The 11407-nt window shown below is 42.0% G+C and overlaps 1 protein-coding gene across 3 annotated transcripts in view; it reads left to right on the top strand.

Moving 5' to 3' along the window:
- Positions 1-431: 431 nt before the first annotated feature.
- Positions 432-11407, top strand: part of rin (ras GTPase-activating protein-binding protein 2) — a 95767-nt gene continuing 84791 nt past the window's right edge. For 2 of the 3 annotated variants that reach the window (XM_080280333.1, XM_080279902.1), the window contains exons 1-3: positions 432-501; positions 10409-10518; positions 10906-11080. In XM_080280333.1, coding sequence (XP_080136459.1) covers positions 10424-10518; positions 10906-11080 — 270 coding nt within the window. In that variant the 5' untranslated portion in view covers positions 432-501; positions 10409-10423. Of the gene's footprint in view, positions 502-10408; positions 10519-10905; positions 11081-11407 lie in introns of those variants that run through there. The other variant, XM_080280880.1, reaches the window with a different exon arrangement.

Raw genomic sequence — 11407 nt, 5'->3', positions numbered from 1 at the left:
ATATATATATATATATATATATATATATATATTTATATATTTATATTGTTTGTGTGTGTATATCTGTCTATCTATCTATCTGCACATACAGAATACAGTATATATATATATATATATATATATATATATATATATATATATATATATATATATATATATATATATATATACAGAATACAGTTGTTTCTGTACCATACCGTACTTTATCAGTAATTTGTAACCTAGGAAGATTAACTAATATTTTCTTTTGTATATTGATTTCTAGGAAAAAAAAAAAAAAAAGACGTGAGGGAGAGCTGGAAGGGGGACTTAGTATTTTGAATTTGGCGGGTATAAATGAGTGCATCTCGTTCCCAAAACCTTCGCGAAGTAGAGACCGCATGGTGGGGTTTTGACAGCGAGACTCGGGGCTGCGCGCTCGCTATTACGCACCACCACAAACAGCCATATTACCAAGCTCAACATCTAACACCTTGAGGAAAATCTTGACAGGCTCTCAAAGTACGTAAGTTGTGTAATTTTAGACACCACCATGTTTTAGTTGAATGATTTGGGTACAGGTTTATGTGAGAAGTTGTAAGATAGGATGGGAAATACCTTTAAACTAACAAGAACAAGTTACCGGTGTCCCTGTCGATAGAAGCCTTCAAGTGTCAGGTCTTTCTGAAGTCCTTTGTGATTATTTCCTCTCGCAGTTAATCCTTGCCTGATCTGTGTGATGAAGACAGAGCCAAGGGTCTGACTAGCAACACGTAATTTACGTTAAAATGAGGGGAAAATGATACGAGTGTACAGTTTTTATGGTGGTAAACAATGGATGAGATGGGTGAGGTGGTTCTTATCATCCGGTCCACCACTCTCCCAAACCTCATCACCTTACGTGATTGTGTGATACTTGTGTGAAACATTTCATTATAAATAACACGTGCCTTTTGGGGTAATTAAAAAACGGAACTTGAAAGTACGATACTTCCCGTCGTAGGAAGTCAGACAGTATGGCAAAGATAGAGAACAACATTCGAAGGAACTGAGGTGAACATGTGCTGTACGAGTGAAGTGCTAAGGAATTTGCTTCATGGACTTGACATGTATCTTAGGTTATCAAAATTTTATAGTCTGCAGATTTAAAAATTTAAATATTTTATGCTAATATAATGGTGTGAAAGGTGATGGAACTCTGAAAGTTACAAAAACAAAAGAAATTGGTGAAACGAGGAGAGCTCCCATGCATAATTTTTTTTTTTCTTATTAAACTGACATAATTATCATTTTGAAAGCTTTAAAAAGTTGCTGAAATGCATAACTTTGAAGATAACTGTATAGCTTCCAGTTCTACGTGCAAACTGTGGCAAACAGCCACCCACCATGACAGACTTTCAGGTTGATTTGGCTTCTAGATCATTTATCCCTTGAAAAGCAGTGATAAGAAACAGGGAAGTGAGCATGGAAGTGAAAAAGTTACTACATGACAGTATTGTGATACCAACTCTAACGTTTGGAAGTGAAACTTGGACGTTGTTGGAAGGACACAAGTCAAGAGTGAGAGCAGTGGAAATGAGTTATTTAAGAGGAGCCTGTGGAGTCACATGGAGAGACAGGCTGATGATTGAGGATATAAAGGAGCGTTGTGGTGTGGATGTGGATGTGATAGGAAGCATTATGAGGAACACATTTAGGTGGTTTGGCCATGTGGAGAGGATGGAGGATGAAAGACTGACGAAGAGAGTGTATGTGAGTGAGGTGGAGGGGGGAAGAGGAAGGGGGAGGCTGAGGATGAGATGGAGGGATGGGGTGGAGAGGTATATGAGAGAGGGGGGTGTAAGTTGGGAGCAGGGCAGTGAAATGGCGGGGGACAGGGCGACGTGGAGGCGATTTGTTTATGTCCACCCCAAACGGGATTGAGGCGTCTGGCAATAGATAGATAGATAGATCTAACTTAACCTAACTAACTGGAGCAGTTTGCGGACAAATTAGTTTCAGGTTCGAATTGATCTATTGCCCCCTGTAGGAGGTCCTCCGGCATGAACAGTCCAAACTTAGTGTTCTTTTTCCGCAGAGTTTGGGTGTCAAATGCATCATACAGTCATTAGTAATGTAAAATCTGGGTGTCATAAACGAATTTCACAGTTGTGAAATTTATCATTCATTAAATTATAATCATTTGTTAGTGGGAACTTTCCTTCAGTTTGTGCAGAAAATTTTTAGGGAAAGGGTTTGCTACTGCCAGCATTATTTCTCCTAATTGTTCATGTCTCTCTTAGTAATTCAGTGGTTTTAATTTAATTGCTGCTTATGTAAAAGCTTCTGTTTGTAGTTATTTGTGGTGGAAGGGTAGTTTTGATCTGAGAGCGGTTTCGTGAGTCACATCGTTTACCAGCCTCATTATCAGCTTGAACACCAGTCAATGAAAAAAAAAATTACCTATATGATGTATCTATCTATCTATCTATTGCCAGACGCCTCAATCCCGTTTGGGGTGGCCACAAACAAATCGCCTCCGAGTCGCCCTGTCCCCTGCCATTTCACTGCCCTGCTCCCAACTCACACCCCCCTCTCTCATATACCTCTCCACCCCATCCCTCCATCTCATCCTCGGCCTCCCCCTCCCTCTTCCCCCCTCCACCTCACTCACATACACTCTCTTCGTCAGTCTTTCACCCTCCATTAATGTAAATGAACCATTCTTCAATGTGGATATCCCAGATTGTACATACCAGAAGTAACTCATTGCTGTAAAGAAATTGTGCTTGGTGGCCCATTGATTACACAGATTTGAAGGTAAAATATGTAGGACAGTCCAGGCATGGATTTCAACATTTCGAACATCTGATTTTTAACCCCTAAATGCCGGGCTATTTATCATGCAGTCACTCTCTTCCCATGTGTATTTTTCCAAAAATAGCCTATTTTCAAACCTTAATATCTCTGAAAGTATAGCAGTAAGGGAAACAGGTCTGTAGGTTATTCCATCCATGAGTAAAGACATGAGGAAGAGATATAATTTTTGGTGCAACAGTTAGGATGTATTCATGCGTGTGCTCATGACCTCAACTATGGCTTTGTTCTCAATGTGATAAGTTCTTCATTACTAGACAGTGGCATCCAAGGCATGGTTTGTGGCACTAAGTCCTTTCCTAGTATCCTTGGAAAGAGTCTTGGTAGGGGTGGATGGGGTAATTGGCCACGGGTGGTGGGGACGGAATTGGAGAAGTAGGAACCTGAAAACATCATTGTACACCTGGCAAAGGCATGGGACAGACTGACTTTCTTATGTGCTGTGGAGGAACTCCCTTCCTATCCTTTTGTGCGGAGATGGAATTGCGCGTGGTTCAAGTGATGGTGGGAAGACATATGCGCCCCCTCCTGCTACTCGGTGACCCCTGTATACCCATTTTGCTGCAGTTATACCTGCTGCCCAGTGGTTGTGGTTAAAGAACTCACTGAAAGGTGAAACCTTGTGTAGCTAAGGCTGTGGTCATATGGAGAGATTATCAAACAATAACAGTCCGACTAGCAATAATAAGAGCAGTGAAATTCTTTTAAAGGTGATCGCACTAGTCCTCAAAAAAAAAAAAAAAAAAAAAAAAAAAAAAAAAAAAATCGCTATGCGAGTGAAATGCATGATCGTCTTCCTATTGAATTTTACTGAAACATGCAGTAGTACAGAAATATATGTACATTGATGATAAATGCCAACAGAGATGCTGCTGCTCAGGCTATGTTGATGCTTATATTTTAATAACCAACAGAATCAGAATGCCACTAGAAAACTGTTAACATGTAAGTAGCTGCTCTGCCGATGTTGATGCTTGGACAGTCCATTACCTAGATGCCATGATCTAGTTGTTGAAAACCATTATTCATACAATTTTTTATGATATCCGGACAAAATTCTTGTGTGCGGGAGGAAATTATGTCTGGATGAACATTTTCATGCCAGGCCAGGCGGGAATAGCCCAGTTGCACTGCCCTGTTTGGCTGGGTAGTTCACCCACCGCTTGCTAGAGACCCCCTCAGTCATTCTCATTTCCCGCGCAGCGGCAGTGTAGTAAACATCTCGCTGACGGTTGTTATGGCGGTGCACTCTGTGCTTTTGTGGTTGTTTCCCTCCTGCTTCAGGCCTTGCTATTCCTTGCATGCCTCTCCCTAGGGTGTATGATTATTGCCCCTTCACCAGGGAAAAGGAAGAGGGTAGTGATGACTCTGGAGAAGCAGGAGATCCTGGGTAAGATTGATGTAGGACGGTTGAATTAGGAGTGTTGACTTTGATTTTATTCTAGGTTACTGTACTGTACCATGATTTTATTCCATTCCACCATTATGTTTTGTGTGCCCACAGCATTTTGTGGACCGCCCCCCCCCAATATTTTCATGTCATAGCAGGGTATGGCCCTGCAGTGGTGATTTCTTGTCTGTGGTTAATGGGTCTGCATGATCATGGTATTTGCTTGGCTGTGAAGCCAGAATCAGTGGGAAAAACAAAGGAACGTTCCGGTGGGACATGTACCTACTCTATCATAAAGTAATGTAACACCAAACAGGCCCTACCCAAAATTTAATGAAGAGTGTTTACTAATGCTAAAACAGCAGAACACAATAAACATGTACCTGAAAAGACATTAAAGCTGTTATAAAGAGCTGCAACACCAAAAATCCTTACCAGAAATAAAGTGAAGCCTGGCTTGAGTGGCAGGCGAAGGTGTGTTGAGGGTAGATGGGCTAGTTACTAGGTGACATGGGCCTCTCTGGGGAAGCCCCATCACCTATGCTGAAGCCCTCGAAGTTGAACTCAGGCTCCAGCACCTCCACTTCCCCTCCTTCATCCACTCCTGCTGGCATGTCCAAGTCTTAGAGAATAGCAGCCACATTCTCTCTCATGAAAATATCATGTGATCCGGGCTTGTCTGTGCTCCTTTATGTGCCTGTTGTAGATGGTCATCACTTAAGACTTCAGATCACTCAAGGTTAATAGGATGCTGGTAGCCTCAGGCATAGTCCTGTTGTGTGCATCGAAGGTGGTTGCCATGTCGGTTATGGTGGACAGGGTGGTCGCAAGATGGCCGCTGACAAATGAGGATCAGTATGCGTCGTCGACTGCCGGCTGGGAGCATTGAATTGTGGGGAAATTTGCGAATTGTGAGACAACTCAGAAACTTTTCTTGCGCAAAGAACAAGGCGTTGCAGTAAAATGCGTCCAAACACGAGGACTTACTCTATACAGTCATTACTTGTTTTACGATGTTTCAGTTTACGATATTTCGCTGCGATGATAATAGAAAAGTTCCATCCCAAAATTCGATTTACAATAAATTTCCCGCTGTAAAAATTTTGCCATTGGAAAGTGCCAGGCACACGTAAAGTGACTGTCACTTGTCTCAGGCAAGATGGTTGCCCCGGTGTGCAGGCATTGTTATGGTTCAGGTCCCGCCACCCCTTCAAAGCCCTGTCTTTTCAGCTTGTTCATGTGTGCCCCCCTATTATCGTCACCTCTCAACCAAACATCGTACTACAGTGCTGTGGATTTGTGTGCCCAGTGCTATGGTTAGTGCAAGTATGGGTCCCAGTGCTAAGGTCGGTGCAGGTATGGGCTGGATTCCCCTCCCCCTAACCTGTTCCTATCAGACTCAGAGGCTGACCACTAGTGCCTGTAAGTACAGGCTGTCCCCCAGCCTCGGGGGTGATGACTTGAAGACGACTTGGACCAGCACAGGAAGGAATGAAGGTGCGTTGTCATTTATGGTTCAGTCTTGGTTAGGTGACTTTGGGAAGTTGAGTTGATGTAACCCCCCTTTTTATAATGGGTTTCGATGTACCGATTTACAATAAAATTGGTACCATATGATAAGGTATGACCTGACGTAACCCCATTGTAAAAGAAGTAATGACTGTATATATACTGTTATTTATACATATATATATGAAAGGGTACAACAAGGAAGAAAGGTTGCTGATTCCTTGAAAACAGTGATAAGGAACAGGGAAGTGAGCATGGAAGTGAAAAGTTACGACATGACAGTACAGTAGGGCCTTGCAACTAACGATCTTAAGAGAGTAATGAAACCTCGCTGGTCATGAAACCCGCTAGTTTGGAGGCAAACTATATATAGCGAAAAATAAATATAGACTGGAACATTTAGAAAGTTCGACTGTTTTTCCATTTTTGTCTACTTTTATCCACTAGTCACCTTTTTATATACTTATTATAATTAATAGGACAAAGCAACAAAAAGTCACCATTAAATGCTCAGAATGCAGTTTACTGAAAGAAAAAGTTGGGAGTTGGGAGCGCGCATGCTTACTGGGAGTAACACCATCGCCACCCTCCTCTCCACCATTGCCATCCTCTCGAGCACCACCCATTCTCCTTATCCCCCGTAGTATCTCATCATCACTTCCAAACCCTTCTTAGTCATTGGGTTCACCACCATTTCCACCACCAGCCACAGAAGCCATGAGGCTAGCAAAAACAGTGAACAATGAGGGAAGCTAGGTATTAAAAAAAAAAAGGGGGGGGGGGCAAGGTCGCACTAATGTAGTGATGGGCAGGACAACAGTGAATCAAAACACACCAAATGACTCGCTCACTAGGTGCAGCTCACTCGCTAGATGAGACTCGCTTGCTAGGAAAATGAGTAGAAATGTGCCTCGTGGCTCACTAGATGATGATTGCAAGAGACGCCAGTTTCGAGAGTTTTGTCACTAGTTATGAAGCTGAAGACAGTTTCTATCCTATCACTAGACGTGAAATTGCTAGTCAAAAAAACGTTAGTCGTGGGGCCCTGCTGTATTGTGATACCAACTCTTACGTATGGAAGTGAAGCTTGGACCCTGTTGGAGGGACAGAAGTGAAAAGTCAGAGCACTGGAAATTAGTTATTTGAGAGGAGCATGTGGAGTCACATGAAGAGAGAGACTGACAAATGAGGAAGTGAAGGAGCGTGGTGGTGTGGATGTGGGTGTGAGAGGAAGCGTTAGGAGAAACACGCTGAGGTGGTTTGGCCATGTGGAGAGGATGAAGAATGAGAGACTGATGAGGAGAGTATATGTGAGCGAGGTGGAGGGGGGGGAGGGGGAGAGGGAGGCCAAGGATTAGATGGAGGAATGGAGTGGAGAGGTATATGAGAGAGGGGGATGTGAGCTGGGAGCAGGGCAGTGAAATGGTGAGGGACGGGGCGACATGGAGGCGATTTGTTTGTGGCCACCTGTTATGGGATTAAGGCGTCTAGCAATAGATAGATAGATATACAGAGAATATTATCAAAATTAGTAAAAAAAAATCAAAACACATCGTTAAACTGGGCTTTGGTCATTGTTTGGCAGGGTATGGTGGTATTTCTACCCCCATCGTGAAGCTCGGGTATCGTATATCGAGGTACTGTATTGCTGTACATACTTGGTGCCTCCCACACAGCCGACAATCGTATGTTTAAGCTAAGACACCCACGCATTGTTTACATTGATGTGATCGTTTCCTTTTTGTTCCATTTTGTTTGTGCAAGGTCCATTGAAACACGACTACTATCACCAGATAACAGACGGTGCAAGTGCACGTTGAGTAGTGCAGTGTGCAATATTAAATGGAGTGGTAACATTTTTGTCTGTAATACTGAAGCTTATGACTTGGAAATCATGTTAGGCAAGAATGCTATCCCTAGTTGAAAGTTTTGTGCTATTTTGTGCTATTGAGGGTACCAAGGGCAAGCCTAAAATGGTAAGGTTTTTTGAGATATCAGGTTATGTGGCCCTTGACCCCTAACATATCCCCATTGAACCTGTTTTAAATCGACATTAATACAGTATATGATAAATCGTTGTGCAATAGGTTTTCACACGATGCCATTATGTACCAAGTCGTGACCGTCTATCTATCTATCTATATACCTAGGCTGCTTCCCCCAAAGAAAGGGAGGTAGCTGAGACAGGACGACACACTCCCCATTGACTCATCCATTCAAACACATTCATTCGCATCTTAGCCCCAAAGGGGAGAACGGACAGATCCTCACCGCACCACACCGCACAAGGGTCAACTGCGCAGTGCAATCAGTGACATCCACAGCAGGGCCCGACAGCAGAACTGGTTTACCCCTGCCACATCATAACAGACCCATCCCCTTACCCGCACCTGACCTGACTAGCTGATCATACCAAATGCGGGAGAATATCCCCTCAGGGCTGCGTCATCACTTATTCATTCACAATTTCTCTCCATTTATTTCTGTCACGCACAGCCACTCTTCCTTGCTCAACAGACATCCCTCTCGCATCCAGCGCTCTCTTCACACTGTCCATCCATCCTATTCGTGGTCTTCCTCTCAGCATTACACCTCTCACATCAGATCTAGTTATCTTTTTCACCAGTCGCTCATTATCCATCCCCTCCATATGCCCAAACCATCGCAACACCCTCTGCTCAACTCTCAGAATTGTTAATGTTTGCTGCCTTCCTTTTGGATTTTGTTAAAATCTTAATATCTTATTCATCAGTTACCAGTACTCATTTTTTGGCTGAAAACCTCAAAGTACTGTTTTGCTTTGCATTCATAAACCAAGCAAAAATTCAACATACCTTTATCTCTTTTCTATCGCTACTTTAATGGTCACTGCTCCTCTGAACTGTCTGCTTGCATTCCTCCACCTCTACGACGGGCGCGTAGCACCCGTCTGGCAGCAGACTCTCATCCTTTTTCTGTCCAACTCTCTAATGCAAGAATTAACCGTTACTCCCAGTCTTTCATTTATGCAACAGGTCAAGTCTGGAACTGTCTCGCTCTGTCTGTATTTCCTGCTGCCTATGATCTCCAGTCTTTCAAACACAGTGTGTCCAGGCATCTCAAAATGATCGGATCTTGAATTTGGCTCTATATTGTATTTTGTTTTTCTCTTGGAGGGAACTGTTACTGCGGGCTCATGGCCTTTGGTTCCTTCTTCCTCGCATAAAAAAAAAAAAAAAAAAATGAAACAGGGAGGTGATCCTCATTTCAGCTACTCATGTCCTCAGTATCTGTCCCTTAAGCATTACTGTATCTGTTTATCACTACTGGGTCAGTGTTGAGAGTTGTACACTCACAGGTACCAGTTGTCTACAACAGTACACACCTGTCTTTTTATTAAGGCATTTGGTGCCACATTTTATTCTCTCTCTTGCAGTAGTTTTCTCTTTTGTAAGTTTTCTGTGTTGGGTTGGTACCATACATTAATACTGTAATGCCTACTCCAATTCCTCAGGGAAGAAGGTTAAAATGTTGTTTTCTGCAGAGGAGAGGAGCCAACAGTTGAAAGTGTAAAACTATCCATTTAAGAAAATGTAGAGAAATGAAAGACCAAAATTATTGATAATCTTGTTATTTAAGCAATATACTGTATTATAATTCAGTTAAACCTACTCTGTATTCAATGCTGAGCCCTTGCCAAGCAACAGACCCTCATGTGGGGCACAATGCAGGTCTGCATGGGCCAAGCTGCAAGCCTCATAGGAAGTACAGTTTGCAGTGGTTTTAAAACAATGACTCAGTGGAGGTAAACTACTGTGAAAAGAATCAGTGCAGCAGGGGATAGAGGTGGTACTGGTGCAGTGATGAAAAAATACATCTTGAGAAAGCACATAATATGTTTGACTATGTACAGTATGGAATAATGCAGTAGGGTTTATTTATCCTTGCATGAGTTACCTTTGGAGATGAGGCTTGTCTAACGTGGTGGGATTTGCCAAGATGATAGGCTCTCAGCTGGCAGGAAGCACCCAAATTTTCTTGGTAATGCAAACAAGAATTCAGAGACATTCTCTTTAACTATGTCCATATGTTGAGTTGTAGGTGTATATTAATGCAGAGATTTACCTAATCATAATATAACGTACACTGTTAGGTAAGTAAATGTACCCAGTATGTTGTGAAAGTGTGTAGTGTACCTTACTGAGCTAGGATGTTATGAAAAATATTTTTTGTTGAATGCTGTTTTATTTTTTCAAAGGTTTAAGTGGGCAATCAGTGGAAATGTGTATGGCCAGTGTCATTATCCACTTGGTATAGTAATTTACTAACTGTTGTATTTTTTCTTAGTTTCCATAACCACCTCATTTCTAATGGGAAAAGGTATTGGTTTATGATAGTGCTAGATCCTACCTGCTCTATTTATTACTGGTTGATTGTTAGTTACAATAACTGATCCTGACAGTTTAATATCAAAGGTCTTTGTTGCTGTATGGCCATTGTAGAATTAAAATTTTTTAAAGCAAAGCCCTCCTCATTAAACATCATATACATGGTGTCAGACACTCAAAAAGACAAGTAGTAAGATGTTTAGTACTATACTGGGAAATTTGGTTAAGATGATGGTGGTGGTGGTGTGGTGATGGTGGTGGTGGTGTGGTGACGGTGATGGTGGTGATGATGATGATGATGTTTCAGGAGTTGCAACAGAGGATGGTCATGGAAACCCCATCTCCGCAGTGCGTTGGCCTTGAGTTTGTGCGCCAGTACTACACGGTGCTAAACAAGGCCCCTCTCCACCTCCACCGGTGAGCTGAGTCATATATACTGTATTTTGTTTTATGCATTGTTTTTCTGCATCTTTAGTTTTCCATGAATATTGTGAGATTTGCAGTTGGTAATGTTAGTCAAATTATAACAGCCAGTCAGTCTTCAGTTAAAGTTGAGGATGGGTTCAGTAAATTGCTACTTAAGTGAAACAGATCTAAATGAGGCATGTTTTTGATTCATGAGTATTGGTTTAAAATGGCAAAAAGCACTGATTTCTTATCTCAAAGCAACTTTCAAGTTGACCAGTTACAGCATCAAGTGGAAAAAAAAAAGTTAATAGCAGTGTAAAAGATTATGAAACAGCTGTGAGTGAAATTTTAAATGAGTACATGTAATTATCAGCAGTTGCAAAATTTCTTTTACAGATTTTTTAGCCACAACTCTTCATTCCTGCATGGGGGGCACAACTCGATGAGTGAGCCCATTATTGGGCAGGCAGATATTCACAAGATGATCATGAGCCTCAACTTCCGGGACTGTCATGCCAAGATTCGAATGGTGGATGCCCAGGCTACCCTCGGGGATGGAGTGGTTATCCAGGTAATGTAGTGTAGTGCTTGTCATGTCACGGTCATGTAAAGCAGTGTAACTTGTTTCCTTGTTTAACATGAACTGTTGATAATAATGCAAATATTGTTAGCTTCAGAATTACATTAAGTTCTAAATTCATTATTCTAAGAGCACATCTTGATATAGGCAGTGAATTCAGGAGAGAGAATAATGTAGAGCCTGTTCATCAAGAAAAATGGGGAGGGAGGTTAAGTTTTGACCTGTTAGGGAGAGCCAGGATTCTAGGGCTTGAATGGTGTGACTCAGGGCCCATATTAACAAAGATTCATAGAAGAGTTAAGAATTCTTAATGTTGGG

This window comes from Coenobita brevimanus, chromosome 1 (genome assembly GCF_032717465.1).
Source record: "Coenobita brevimanus isolate Jiangsu-jjx chromosome 1, ASM3271746v2, whole genome shotgun sequence".
In the NCBI taxonomy this organism is placed as follows: domain Eukaryota; kingdom Metazoa; phylum Arthropoda; class Malacostraca; order Decapoda; family Coenobitidae; genus Coenobita; species Coenobita brevimanus.
This window is presented reverse-complemented; position numbering and strand designations above follow the sequence as displayed.